This window comes from Musca domestica, unplaced genomic scaffold (assembly GCF_030504385.1).
Source record: "Musca domestica strain aabys unplaced genomic scaffold, Musca_domestica.polishedcontigs.V.1.1 12, whole genome shotgun sequence".
Classification (NCBI taxonomy): Eukaryota; Metazoa; Arthropoda; class Insecta; order Diptera; family Muscidae; genus Musca; species Musca domestica.
This window is the reverse complement of record NW_026712155.1, coordinates 5,030,059-5,046,085: the sequence shown is the minus strand read 5'-3', so window position 1 is coordinate 5,046,085 and position 16,027 is coordinate 5,030,059. Positions and strand designations below refer to the sequence as shown.

Here is a 16,027-nt window from a genome sequence, read left to right as displayed (position 1 = left end):
TTGGTATTAGGATCGCTGTTCATGTGTAGCCTGAATATATGGAGGTGGTTTCGAAAATGTTTACAATAATTGTACGAAAACGTACTTAATGGTATTATATTTGGTATTGGGCGAAGGGAAAGGGCTGGAATCCTCAAATTTCTTATTAAGTTCTATGTTTGTATCTGGAATTGGGATATGGAGGTGGTTTTGGAAATGTGTACCTCAAGTGAACGAAAAGTACTAAATAGTACAGTATTTGGTACAATTTGGTACTGGGTGAACAGATAGTGCTTAAAATCTGAAATTTGGTATTGTGGTCGTTGTTCCAAAATAACTGTACGAAAAATACTTAACGGAAAAATAGATTCCTCGAAATTTGATATTGAGGTCTTTGGAATTAAGAGGTGGTTTTGAAAATGTGTACTGCAAGTGAACGAAAAGTACGAAATAAAACTATATTTGGTACAATTTGTTACTGAGTAAACATATAGTGTTTGAAATCTGAATTTTGGTATTAGGGTCGTTGTTTCTGAGTAGCCTGGATATATGCATGTGGTTAAGGAAATGTGTACTAAATGATACTATATTTGGTATTGGGTGAAGGGAAAGATTGGTATTTGGAATTGAAATATGTCGGTGGTATTGGAAATGTGTACTATAATTGTTCGAAAAGTAGTAACTGGTACTAAATTTATTATTGGGGGAGGGAATAGAGCTGAAATCTTGACATTTAATACTAAGGTCAGTGTTGACATCTGAGGTTGAAATATGGATATTGTTTTGAAAATAAGTACTTTAACTGTACGGAAAAACTAAATTTTACTACAGCGGATGAAGGGATAGAGCTGAAATACCGAAATTCGATATGGGGAAGAAGGAAGTGGTTTTGGAAATTTTGTACTATGAACGTATTTCGAAACCTCCCCATAATAAGCATTTAGGCTAAAAATCGTTGATTTTACCTAGCATATTTTCCCAAGAAATCCCAGAGCTAACATCTTGGTTTTCTTGAAGAATTTTTTTTTGAAGGATTTGGAGGATTATTTTGGGAGTATTTTTTAGTCAAAACTGGTGGATTAAAAACATTCTTTGGGGTCCGTGTCTTCTTAAGCTCGTTAAGCTATCAACCAGCTATTAACGTAAGTGTTGAAAACATCTAATGCAACTAAAATGGATTTTGACAGGAATCCAGGAAGTTGTCAATTTGTATAGAAAAGGATCTTGAAAATGTTACAACAAAAAAAAATATATATTTTTTTTTGTCCTACCGTACTTAAAGCGTTGATGTTCGAAGTATAGTTTTTCAAAAACTTTCAGTGACTATTAGGCACTTTCAACAATTTAAGGACTATTTTTTGGATATAATAATTTCAAGGACTATCAGGCAAAAATGGTGAAGCTGTCAAGTCTTTTTTTCTAGAGTGAATTCCCAAAGAAGCTGTTTCAGGAACTTCCACTGATTTTAAAACGAAATGTTCGGATTTGAGACAAATTTTGTTTTTTTAAAGATTCATAATTTTTATATGCGTGTCGCTTTTCCATATATCAGCATAAAATGTTGAACAACAGAGGTCCAAAGTGTAACATCGTCAAAAGTGACGAATCATGAGTCAATGTGTATGAAGCCATTTTAAAACATACATTTTTTTTAGTGGAGCTAACTTTAAAATGTAATTAGTAATCAGTAAATAATATCGGGTTTTTCGTATAACCAGTTAGCTCATCATTTTGGCGGAATTGGAATTTTTTACAGAGTTCAGTAGCTTTTTCTTCCAACATCGTTTTTTATTTAAATATTCAAAGGCAAGAAAAGAAAACTGAACTGACATTATGCTCGGTCTAGCCAAACCAACTTGATTAGGCCTATCATTCTTTCCATGCCGGAGAGTATCAAAGCAAAATATTCAAAGAATTCAGGTGACAAATTTCTAAATTCTAATATTGAAATGAAACGGCGCCATGCCACTAATTTATTACCTTCTGTTAAATTATAAAAAAATTTTGAGTGCATATTAGCGTGGGTAAGATTTTTAATTTTATGGTTGCTTGCTTGAGCATATATCTAATTTAAATCAATTTTAAAATTTTCTAAGAAAACAATATTTCTTTGAATTCGAGCTGTATGGGGTGAATTTTATATTTTGCATGGAAAAATATTTTTTTTCTCTATTGGCCCTCCTGAAATGTTCGTTCCTGTATTTTAGAAACACACAAAGATAGATATTTTCTTAAACATTTATGCTTCGAAAACATCTTTCCGAATGTTACACATTTTTATGTATTGTTTATAATAGTTGGTGTTTACAGAATATTGCTGCTTTGAATGAATTTACATAATTAATGGAAATTTTCAATGGCTAAACATTCCAATTTAAATTTTTTCCACACGTAGTTTGGCGCCCAATAGTGAACTTTGTATCGCATCAGATACTCGTATGAAATTTAAAATGCCGCTTTATTTCGAACTGGTTTCAAAATTTTCTCAACGAACTGGTTCGTGGCAAAGAGTAAATCTCCATAGGATTTCCATAAAAATAAACTAAATATCCAAACAGCGCTACTAATTGCGTTCAGTCACTTGTCTGGCGTCGTAGTTGAGTTGTAATCCATAACTGTTTTTTTTTTATTTTTTTGGATTGGTGAATGATTCAGATTTTATTTAACAGTCTAGCACATGCATGAGATGTGTGAACTAAATAATAGTCATGTTTTTTTTAATTTATTGATATTTTTAATTTCTCCAGTATATTTCTTCGGCACGACCCAAAATGTGCTTCATTGAAATAATGCATTTACAAAACAATCTCCAAATCTCAACCTCAGATACCAACAGTGATCTTAATATCAAATTTCAGGATTTTAGCTCTGTAATTTCACTCATTACGAAATTTAGTACCATTTTGTAAAATTATAGTACGCTTGTCCAAAACAGTGAGAAAACACATTTTCTCAACCACAGACACCAACAGTGACATGCATATCAAATTTAGTACCATTTAGTACAATTACAGTACGCATATTCAAAGTCAACTCCTTCTCCCAATCACAGATACCAACAATATCAATTTTTAGGATTTCGGTTTTATCCCATCACCCAATATCAAATTTTGGGATTCCATATCAATTTGCCCAATAACCTATTGAGTACCACTTAGTACTTTAAAAACAATTATAGTACACATTTAAAAAATACCACCTCCATATCTTAACCACAGACACCAACAGTGACATTCATATCAAATTTCTCCTTCACACAATACTAAGTTTAGTACTTTTCGTATAATTATAGAATTTCCAAAATCACCTCCATATCTCAATTCCAGATAGGGACAGAGACCTCAATATCAAGTTTGAGTATTCCATTCCTATCTCTTTACCTCATGCCAAATATTGTACTTTTTTACAATTATAGTACATATTTCCGATACCAACTCCATATGTGCAGGTTACACATAAAAATGACCCAAATACCAAATTTTATATTTCATGTACTATTAGTTCTCCCAATGCCAAATTGTACCAAATAAAGTACTATTCAGAACTTTTCCTGCACTTCTAGTACAAATTTCCAAAACCACATCTATATCTCAATCCCAGATACGAACAGAGACCTCAATATCAAGTTTGAGGATACCATTCCTTTCCCTTCACCCAATACCAAAAATTGTACCATTCAGTACTTTTTGTACAATTATCAGCACACATTTCCGAAACCAGTTTCATATCTTAATTCCAACTATATATCTCAATTCCAGATACCAACAGACCCTCAATATCAAATTTTGAGATTTCCAGCCCTATCCCTTCACTCAATATCAAATTTAGTACCATTTAGTACATTCCGTACAAATATAGAACGTATTTCCAAACCACCGCCATATCGCAAACACAAATACCAACAGTAATCTAAATATCAAATTTCAGAAATTTATCTCAATTTTAGGTGCCAAAAGAGACCTCTATATTAAATTTTAGAATTCCAGGCCTAACCCTTCACCAAATACCAAATTTAGTACCATTTCGTACAAATATAGGACGCATTTTCAAACCCCCGACAAATATCAAACACAGATACCATCAGTAATATAAATAATAAATTGCAGAAATTTATCTCTATCCCTTCGTCCAATAGTATTTAGTACTTTTCGCAATTGTAGTACACATTTTCGAAACCAAGCCCATATGCCCAGGCTACGCATGGACAGCGCCCCTAATACCAAATTTCAGATGTCAACCACTATCTCTTCGTCCAATAATAAATTGTACGAAATATAGTACTATTTAGTACTTTCCGTGCACATGCAGTACGCATTTCCATAACCAACTATAATTCCAAATACCAACAGAGACCTCAATATCAAATTTTGAGATTTCGATATCTCTAATACCGCGTCTTTGACACAAACCAACCATCAACAGGGACCACAATAAAGAATATCAAAATTTCAGCTTCTTCTGTTTACTCTAAACCAAATTTTGTACTGTTCCAAATTTTGTACCATTCAGTACAGTTCACACACTTACTATACATTTCCAAGACGAAATTCATATATTGAAGTTGACACTTATACCAAATTTCAAGTTTTTAGTTTTATGCGTTCAAATGATACCAAATGGTACCATTTAAGTTTAGTACCATTTTAGAATTTTTCGTAACCTTAAAATTGACTCGCATTCGAAATTTGAGAATTCTAGCTCATCCGTTTGTCCAATCAAAGTATTCAATTTTTAGCACATTTTAGTTCTTTTCGGATCCTTTAAGTACGAATTTCCAAAAACCCAGCCTAATCAAAATTTTAAACTTTCTACTTTCAGCCCTTTCTATGTATCTATTTATACATAAATCATTCAACTAAGTTGAAAATCTTCCTATTGTAGTCATCCTATATTCTTTCCGATGTTGTGAATTCGCATAAATATTTGTTGTCTAGTGTATTAAACAAAAATATTATTAAAATTAAACTTTTATTGCACAACATACTTGTAAGAGTCAATTTATGGCATTTGGTCTCAATCAGTGTGATGCCTGAAAGTATGCTTTCATTTTCATGTCTTTGGATTTTGTAGCATTAACTTGACTTGCGAATTGTGGTTATAGTATGCACTTATATGTGTCAGGGAGTGGATAAAATAAAAGAAAAATTCATTTTTATACCCTCCACCATACATAGTAGGGAGGGTATATTAAGTTCGTCATTCCGTTTGTAACTCATCGAAATAATAATTTTAGACCCAACAAAGAGCATATATTCTTGATCAGCGTAAAATTCTAAGACGATTTAGCCATGCCCGTCCGTCTGTTGTAATCACGCTGGAGTCAAAAGGGATAAAGTTAGGAAGCTAAAATTTTACACCGATCTGACTTTTGTCAGCATCCAGGTCAAGTTCGAAGATCGGTCGTATGGCCCTCATATAACGGTACCCCCGATATTCGATATTTTGATGATTTTAACCACATTTTTCAAAGAAGTTGTCTGAAATTCTTCACAAGGTTTTCTCTGTGAGTACTTTGCTCCCTGAAAGAGAATTGTCTATAACAGTCCATATGACTGTAGCTCCCGATATTCGGTATTTTGATGATTTTAGCAATAGTTTTCAATGGGATAGCCTGAAATTCAGATGGAAAATCTGAGTACTTTACCCCCTGGAAGAGAATTGTCTATATTGGTCTATGTTTTAGTGCAGCACCCATATAACGCTACCACAACATGTTTGATATTTCCAGGATTTTCGCGACATTATTAACCGGAATTGCGTCAAATTTCGTATTTGAAGAACGTAATGGATACTACAACCTATGATGGAAAATTGTCTATGCAGGTCCACGTCTTAGTATAGCCTCCATACAGTGGTACCTTTCTGTATTCGGTATTTGGATGATATTAGCAGATATTAGAAGTTTGGAATCGTTACTACAGCCTATCACAAAAAAAATTTCTTATCCAGCACTTCGTATAGCCCCCACATAAAAGTTTTAATTTAAGCGGTAATTTTCGACTGATTTTTATAATTTTCAAGGTCCTTACTAATGTTGTTGTATACACCTTAGTATAAGACTGTGAAAATGAATGAGGAATCGAGCACGGGCCTACAAAAAATATGAAATGAAAAATATTTCCTCTATAAAATTTTCCTTTAAAATTTCTTTCCTTTTCATTTCACATTTTCGTAGAACAAGAATTGAGCCCCAGTGTTGGTTTCGAAATGCGATTTTATGATATTTCAGCTTTTCCCGAATACCGGCTATGCTATTAAACCTATCAATTTCTTAGATTATACGTCATATTAATGACGAATCTTCCTAAAACGCATAATTAGGGTGTCGGTATAAAGTACACTTTAGTACTCTTTAAACATAACGTGAAAAATAAAAATTGGAATTTAAAAGATCCAAAGGATTACCATGCGGATTGCCATGAATGTTTCAGAAAAAAATTTATTTATTATATTTTGACCTCCAGTTTAGAACCTTGTGTTCATTTTCTGTAGCATGATCCAAGAATACTAAAGGCTTTAGTGGATTTTTTATATTGACCAAATACCTGAATCATAATTAAAATTCCCCACAGTGCAATAAAAAGAAAAACCAATTTTTTTTTTTTTTTTTGATTTTTTATTTAAATTTTCATTTTGTATACAATAGCTTATTACGAGTTACACAAACGAGTTAATAAAATAGTGCGGATGAAATTATGAGTTGTTATTTTTGATTGTTTTCACTTTTCGTATAAATATCACACAAATACCATCAAAACATCATCTTTCGGGAATTAAAGACACAATATTGTTTTTGAAATAAATCAAATTCATCATTGTTGCAATGGTTTTTGACTTATGGAAATTCGGATTTGTTCTGTGTGAAAATTCCTTTTTCTTCCCTCTTCATCGATTCCAAGTATTGTGGTGTGTTAATATGATTTTTGAAAACTATTTAATAGATGTGATAAATATTCAATTTGTTTGATTTTTAAGAATAATTCTATGTGTTATTCTAGTTCTAATTGTGCTGTGAGAATATTGAAATGAAAAAAATAATGAGTCAAGAGAAATGCAGATATACAATTAATTACAGCGATCGATAGATCAAGCGATTGTTCGATTGTTTTTGACTGATCTTAGAACTAAAGCGACATGTAGTTTAAATTAATGTATAATAAGAATAAAAGTTAATTACGATATGATAGTAATATTTCGAAAATGTTTAAAGTTAAAATTAAGAAGTAAAGCACTGGGTCATCTCGAGTTTTTATGGACAATCTCCGTCGCCGGTTTTCTGGTATGCTGTAAAGAGAAAGAATAGGCAATTGGTGAATTTGTGTAATTTATTCCAAAATTTTTAATATTTTAGAATGAGTTTAATTAAATTTATAAATACATTGTCCTACAAGCTTTGTGAAAAATTGTGATCTCGGATTGATGACAAATACTTACAGGTCTTTCGCAAACAATTCTCTGTCTTGATTATGCACATGTTGTTGAAGGTTTTGGTATCGCCGCTATCGTCTGTGCCACACACTGGCTTGTAGTCCTGCAGATCACAATTGAACTCACATTCCGTGTCTCCAGGTGCTGGAGCTGAGTTTACGAAAGAAATTACGAAGATGGCCACTGAAAAAACAAAGAGGAAAAAATATTAATATCATTACACACATTTCCAAAGATTATCAATCACATTCTGACGCCGCAACATGATATAAGACCTGTCACAAGGAATGGTCCCTTATGGTTCAAGTTCAAACTTATTATAATATTGTATAGAACTAAAACGATGTGAAAAGTTTTGAAATGTTCGCGTACTTTAAAATCTATATTTGAGATTTGAGTTTTAACTTTTCAAAATATTGACCATTTTCGTTTAGGGATATTTGGAATTGATGTAATGCTGCCCGTACGTCTGGCGGGTGTACTCAATAACTCTTGAGGAGAGTATGCGAATTGATTCAAACTTTACACATCGTAAAAGATTACCGTGACTCCTCCTCAAATGTTCAATTTCAAGAAAATAATAAAATTTCAAATAAAGAGAAGTTAGTACCCGTTATAGTTCAAACTTGGAAACACATATTTCAAACTAAGATCGGATGAGAAAGTTGAGAAATTTAAATTTTAAAAACTCTCATTAAATGTGAAATAAGTGTCCGACTTTTTTAAACTTTACATAGTCTTATAATTTTGCCAATATTAGATCAATTATAAAGATGATTGGCCACGAGGATCTCGGAAAAATGTCCGATATATATTTTTAGGACTCCTAATGCGAATGATGTCCTCATTACGTAGGTTGCGAATATGGAAAATTTTGGACCCTCCTTCCCATACCTCCCTCACAAAAGTTCAACACTTTGAATATTAATGGCATTCCGAATTGAATGTGACATAAATTTCAAATTTCTTCAGACATTCCACATCCCAGTTTTTACCCATAACATGAAAATGGTTTTACAGGGTGAGATAAAAAAAATGCAACAAGGTCAAACGGCACAATTTTTAATTTTTTTTTAATTTTATTGAATAAAAGCAAAAAATGTCGGAAATGGCACCAAATTTTAGAATAAGTTTAGATTTGTTCGAATTGATCACCTTTGGCACGAATTATGGCCTTCAAATGACCAATGAAAACGTCACACGCTCCTTGAATGATGCTCTGCGGTAATTTGGTCCATTTCCGCCGAATCGCTTGCTTGAGGTGATCGACACTTTAGTATTTCTTAGTGCCAACCTTGCTTTCCAAAATACTCCAGACACAATAGTCCAACGGATTGGTATCCGAAGATTTTGGTGGCCATTGTGCGCTGGAAATAAAGTGAGAAACCTCATTTTGTAACCATTCTTGGGTGGCGCGTGCTGAGTCCTGTTGAAATGTCCAAGATATGGGTACCCAGGGCTTTAATACACCCCCCAAAATATTTTCGCGATAATATTCGGCATTTATTCTGATGCCATGGTCGATTAATACGAGCGGACAGCGACCATCGGCTGTTATGGCGGCCCTCACCATCACCATGGCCGGCGCTTGAGTTCTGGTGACCAACCGAAGTGCATATTTTCAGCTGACCTCTTTAGCTAGTAAACACGATCATTTTGTTTGTTTACAAACTGCTGGACAACGAATGTTTTCTCATCGAAGAAACCCAAATTCGGCAGTTTACCACTTTCGGCCAAGCGAAGCAACTCTTTAGCTCTTTTGAGTCTCTTTTCTTCCTGTTGCGGTGTAAGTTCTTGCACTTGTTGGAATTTTAATGGATTTACCCTGAGCTCATTTTTTAATATTTGCTAAATGGAATATTGCGATATATTCAGTTCACAAGCCACTGCGATGCGGGTTTCGATCAAGTCGCTTTTTTACTTTTCGAACCATTTCGGCCTGTATTGTTGTTTTCTTCCGTGCACTTCCTTGACGTCGGGCTACTCTACTAATATCACGGTATCGAGCAATGGTACGAGACACAAAAGATTTATTCAAATATTGCTAAAACGATAGCCACTTACCGTTTTCCAGCCAAATATAAAGAAATCACACTATCACGCTTGAATTTCATCACGAATAATTTTTTTCTGGAAAATGCTCATCAACATGCTTTTGTACGCTTTTAAACAATATAGTGAGCTGAGTAATTTTAACAGCTGTCGGACGATTGGCTTAGAAATGGCATTAGTCTGAAGTTGGCTGCAGTTTTTTCATCTCACCTTGTATTTTCTTTCGCTAGGTGCAAAAATTTTTCAAAAATATTTTTCAAACTCTTAAGAATCGCAATTTTTAAAATATCTGCCAAAAATTTATTGGTGTGGTAGCGACAAAAATTTGGGATGTTTCAAGGAAATGTTTACTTCAAGGATGTCGATTTTTACGACTATTTTTATAATTCCCTGGTCAATAATTGCGGATCCAAAAACTTTTTGTTAAAAATATATAATTTTTTATGAATATTTATTTCAAGGATTTTCAGGACAAAAAGGTCATTGTGCATTTTAAATATTTTTTGCAAAGGCTTTATGCAAGACATTCCTTTCAAAAAGTCACAAGTCATAAAGTCGCAAGTTTGTATCCAATCTTTTTGATTTTATGTTAATTTTTTTTTTTTTTTGATAATGGAGGTCTCATCTATAGATTGGATATGACTCGTATATATACGTATATAAATAAATCATGGGTTGAGTTATTTATCCGTCTGCAAACCGTCTGATATTTTTTATAATTTGTTTTTTATTAATATTTTATAAGACAACATACTTCAAACAGAGCGCCTCTAATATTTTGTCAGAATCAACACATTAATAAAATAACGACAAAAATGTGTGAACGACAAAAAAATGGGAGACAGCTCGTCATGCATTTCTATCTTTTCATGTTTATCCCGCAAAGTAGAGAAAACATAGAACGTGTTTTAGTTTTCCAAAAAACTATCAATAAATCAGCAAATAAGTTCGCAATTTCTTTTGCCAAAAAAAATAATAATAAAACTCAAGGTTTTCAAAACGTATTGAAAATTTTCCATGGCCATTTCACTATGCGAATTCTGGGGGTTCAATGTCCGACCTCTATTTGAACGACAGAGAGACAGAGAAGAACAAATATGAAACAAAATAATGTTCCAACAAATCATACGAACCCGACAACTATCAAATATAAACGTACATACATACGTACGTACGTACATATGCACATACATATGTATGTACATGTGGATTTACGCAGATCGTTTCTAATCACAAGGCAGTCACAGGCAGCCAGGCAGTGACATGAAGTGAAATCATCATCAATGAATAATTTCCTGATAAGACAGATCGAAAATAAATATCTGTCGTCAGAACGGAGCAATTTAATAAATTTTGAAAACAATAGCTGAAAGTATTGAAATACGAAATTTGATGCAGTGGTGTGTGCGGTGGTGGTATTTCAATTTGTTATTTAGTTATTCGAAATAATTAAAACACACCCATTATTGGGATTTATGGTCGAGTTCATGGAATAAACACAAATATTTTAATGGGATTTCTGTGATTTGATTAAGTAATTACACGCACACATGTACATACATACACTCCTGTGTAGAAATCCTATTTGTCATGCAATCTGCTCGCAACCACCCAGAGAAGCATCGTCAAAAAAAAACTGCATTATTGTAGAAAGGAGTAGAAGAAGAACAAATGAAAACACGACGCACATGACTGCCAATGACGCACATTTTCTTCTACGACTGAATTTGTAAACAGAACGGACCACCAGACCTAGTGGCGGCAGGCAGCAATGCCGGAGAATTTCAATCCCAGATAAATTCCCTCATCATTGGTCTCGGCTGCATTTAAATGTCGCGTTATCCAATTCCATATTTTGTATTCCCAGCAGCTGATAATTACATTGTTTTTTTTTTTGGATTTGGTGTGGAATATCAAATAGTTAAGAGTGAAACAAATTGACTGTTGATGACTAATGGATCGATGATCTGTTTTAGAAACTATTCTATGATTTAATGGACTTTTGGGATTTATGTGAATCATAAATGGTATAATAGTATAATTTTTAAGTTCGAATAGTAAAATAGACGCCCATCGGACATCCAGGAAAAATAAACAACATTATCATGGATTTTTGGTAGCATATTGGAGAAGCTGTTAGCGGTTTATTTGAAGAAGTTGGTTTAAAGCGGTTTCTTTGAAATGTCTTTTCGGTCTGTAATAGTTAATCCATGACAGTATTTTTGAAGAAGCATTGAAGCTTCTACCAATTTTTGCTGAATCCATAGTGAAATTTTAGAATATCTGCAATATAATATTCCATATTCTCTCAACCAAAATTGGGTATTTTTGAAGTATTTTTTGACAGGATGTGAGTAATATAGTCAAATTGTTTTTTGTTTTAATATTGTTCATTGGTTCTCATGTCTATAAAAAAATAATGAAATAGTGTTTTTAGAAAGCCTCCAAGGGTTATTGATATTTTTATGAGTACTATTTAATGAGACTTTTAAATTGGGCATTAAAGGGTATTTTGCGGAAGCTTTTAATGCCTTATTTTAAATTTTTTAAAAAGAATTTTTAAAAGGCTTTGTCTTTAAATTTCGATTTTGTAAGTATTTTTATAGGGCTCTTATTGTGACTATTTTGGATTTTTTGGTGAATATATCCGGGCCATAATCTAAGAATGTTAGCTGTTCATTTGGTAGTACATCACGACTTTTTAGGAGCATTTTTTTGAAGAGACTTCCAGTGTGGCAATCACAAATTTTTAGCGTTATTTCTGGAAGAGTATACCAGCGCTCGTTATTATGTAATAAATGTCTAATGACTATAATCCCGAATTTAAGTTCAGTTTCTGACCACACAATATTTGTGGAGGTTTTGCAATTTTTATTCTTATTGTTTTGTTTGTGGATAATTATGGCTTTTATATAAATATAAAGGGTGAGATGAAAAATGAAAAAAAACCAACTTCAAACTGATATCATTTCTAAGCCACTCGTCCGACAGCTGTTTAAATTATTCCAGTGACAGCTCATTATATTGTTTACAAGCGTACAAAAGCATTTTGGTGAGAATTTTCCAGAAAAAAAGTTATTCGTGATGGAATTCAAGCGTGATAGTGAGATTTCTTTATATTTGGCTGGAAAACCACAAGGGGCTATCGTTAGAGCACTCCAGCATTTAAATGTGAATAAATATTTTGTGTCTCGTACCATCGCTCGTTACCGTGATACCGACGTCAAGAAAGTGAACGGAGGAAAACAGCAACATTAGCAGAGATGGAAATGGTTCGAAAAGTAAAGAAGCGACGACTTGATCGGAACCCGCGTCGCAGTGGCCAAAAAATGGTTCGTAAGCTGAACATATCGCAATATTTCATTCGTCAAATATTGAAAAATGAGCTCGCGGTAAAGCCATTGAAATTGGAAAAAATTGCAAGAACTTACACCGCAACAGAAAGAAAATAGACTCAAAAGAGCTAAAGAGTTGCTTCGCTTGGCCGAAAGTGGTGAACTGCCAAATTTGATTTTCTCCGATGAGAAAACATTCGTTGTCCAACAGTTTGTAAACAAACAAAATGATCGCCTTTACTTGCCAAAGAGGGCAGCTGAAAATGTGCCCCTTCGATTGACCACCAGAGCTCAAGCGCCGGCCATGGTGATGGTGTGGGCCGCCATAACAACCGATGGTTGCTCTCCGCTCGTATTAATTGACCGTGGCATCAGAATAAATGCCGAATATTATTGCGAAAATATTCTGGAGGGTGCATTGAAGCCTTGGGAACGCAAACATTTTGGCCGCAGACCTTGGACTCAGCACCATCGCACTCAGCACGCGCCACACAAGAATGATTACAAAATAAGGGTTCCTCACTTCATTTCCAGCGCACAATGGCCACAAAAATCTCCGGACACCAATCCGTTGGACTATTATGTCTGGAGTATTTTGGAATGCATGGTTGGCAGTAGAAAATATCAAAGTATCGATCACCGCAAGCAAGCGCTTCGACGGGAATGTGCCAAAACACCGCAGAGCAACATTCGGATAGCGTGTGACGGTTTCATTGGCCGTTTGAAGGCTATAATTCGTGCCAAAGCTGACCAATTCGAACAAATCTAAACTTATTCTGAAATTTGATGCTATTTCCGACATTTTTTGCTTTCATTCATTAAAATTTAAAAAAGAAAAGTTAAAAATGATGGCGTTTGACTTTGTTGCAGTTTTTTTATATCACCCTGTATATATTCTGGATCAGCGTATGTCTGTTGTTCGAACAAATCGAGACTGAAGGTTAAAATTTTGCACACATGTGTATTTTACCAATAGGCAGGTTAAGTTCGTAAATGGACCATGTCGGTCCACGTTGTCATATAGCCCCCATATAACGTTACCTCGCGATATGATTTTACCGACATCATTCACCCGATTTTTTTCATATTTCGTATTCAAAGTACGTAACAGCCTATTAAAAAATTATACATATGCAGGTCCACCGCCTCGCATAGCCCCCATATAAAAATTATCATTTAAACGGTATTTTTGAAAATTTTCAAGTTCCTTCTAAGTGGTGGAGGGTATCTCTGCTGCTTTTGAATTTTAAATGTTACATTTTTTCAGTTATCTTAAAAAATAAAATTAGATTCCGATCGAGACCCTCCATAACTTTCAACAGACTTTCTGTTCTATTTTTCATTCACTCAAGTAGTTTACCCCCTTATGGTCTATGTGTACAAACTGAGTAAAAAATTCGAATCCTGACAATTGAACTAGATAGTGAACTGTGACCTTAAAGTCCTGAACTAGTGGAGTCTACTTCTAATTTTCAGTGTAGAATTTCATGTTCTGATATCCTAATGCGTAACATCTTAATATTTCTATCAAGCCTAGATCCTACTGGAGCTTTTTCTACAAATGTTCAAAATATCTAAAAATATAGAATATTTATACAGGACTCCACATCGTCTGTGTCATCCAATTGTTGTGGCTAAGAACTGTTGTATTTCTGTTTTCGATCTTTAGAAATCACTTTTGTATTAACGGGCAGACCTAGGCGGCTACGTTTTAGTGTTACTCAAAAGTTTTTTTTTTTTTTAATTGTTTTTATAATCCAAAAAATATATATTACTTAATTCTGGAGCATTTGGTACTTACTTGCCAAGAATAGGGGAAACAGCTTCATGTTTATGCCTCTTTGTGGTAACACAGTAATCCAAATTCGAAATCAAGAGATAATCCAAGAGGTGGACTGCTAGCTTTGTCGCTCTTTTTGTTTGTTTCTTAATCCAGAGGAAAATTTTATTCCAAAAATGGGTCAAACACCACGATAATTGAGCACAGCGAACACTTTTTTCAATGCGGCACTTAATCGCTGGGTTAATACTTTTTGTTGGTTGCTTTTCTTCTTTTCTTTAACAAAAATTTAATTGTTTTAAAATCGTATTTTTTATTTTTAAAAATTGTGTTTTTTTATTTATTTCTTAAAAACGATTTTAGTTTTGCACGCTTTCATTCAAGAAATTTGAATTTTCGAAATGGATTTGAAATGAAAATATTTTTTCAAGAGTGGCGCGCGCGAATTCTTTCCGAATCATAAAACATACACGAATCACAGCAAATTGCAAACTGATCGAATCGATTCAAACCAAAAAGCCGACAACTGACTCTGGCCGTTTTGTTGGCTGATATGACCGACCGACAACGACGTCAGCGTTGCCTGCCTCAAGAGAACGTTGTGGCTGGCTGTGTGTGGGTCTCTGTGTGTGCTGGTCTGGTGGTGACGATGATGGATGGTGGCTGCCACGAAACCTTCGGCCAGCCAGTCCGGCAACATAAAACGAAAGCAGCGAAATTACTTGAAAATTATGGATTTCTGTTGCTGTTGTTGTTGCTGCTGCTGTGATTTTCGTCGTCAGCAAGTCAAGAGTTCCAATGGACACCAAACCAAAGTGTGTAGAAAGTTCAAACGATTGCCGATGATGGCCGCCACCACAAGATTCGCCAGGTATTTTCTGGATAGGTGGGTAACGTGAGACGTAAATCGTTTTGCCAATGGGGCATCCAAAGATTTGTGGATATCCTACCTCAGTGAAGCATCATCACGTAGCCCAAAAACGAAGAATTTCTTTTTTTTCTTGTTAAGGTTCAGTTAGAAACAGCATTGATTGCCGATTCACTCGTCCATAAAGCATTGATGGCCTGGCGAATGGACTTTTTTATGTATTTTTATTTTAAACGCTTTTTCGGTGAAATTGATAAGCAATGAGATCACCTTTGCTCTTAGCGGGAATCTTAAGGACCTTTCAAATAACTGCCACAAAGCGGTTTAAATCTCTGTTAACGATTTGCGTGCGACTGTGCCAAGCTTGCCGGTTTTATAGTCATCTCACAGCACAACCACCTCCACCTAACGACTCGTTCATCGGCTAACCAGCCGATGGTGCTGCACGTACGCCACGATACGAGCGATCTCCACACCGGCGGCATGTGTTCATGAATAATGTATGGATGGATGTGTTTGCCACACAAGAAGATGTCGGAAGAGTCGTTGCCATCGTTGCGGCGATTTTCCATTTGGGAAACTGTA

The 16,027-nt window shown here is 34.5% G+C and overlaps 1 protein-coding gene across 2 annotated transcripts; it reads right to left on the bottom strand.

Moving 5' to 3' along the window:
* Positions 1–6,865: 6,865 nt before the first annotated feature.
* Positions 6,866–15,918, bottom strand: LOC101889198 (vasotab). 2 transcript variants are annotated; one of them, XM_059118120.1, is made up of 4 exons: positions 15,525–15,918; positions 14,596–15,452; positions 7,414–7,590; positions 6,866–7,263 (listed from the first exon to the last, which is right to left on the bottom strand). In XM_059118120.1, the coding sequence occupies exons 2-4, from the start codon at positions 14,621–14,623 to the stop codon at positions 7,229–7,231; spliced, it is 240 nt and encodes a 79-aa protein (XP_058974103.1). In that variant the 5' UTR covers positions 14,624–15,452; positions 15,525–15,918; the 3' UTR covers positions 6,866–7,228. The 2 variants fall into 2 exon arrangements, with proteins under 2 accessions (XP_058974103.1, XP_005188224.1); XM_005188167.4 differs by having other exon boundaries at positions 14,596–15,918.
* Positions 15,919–16,027: the final 109 nt, after the last annotated feature.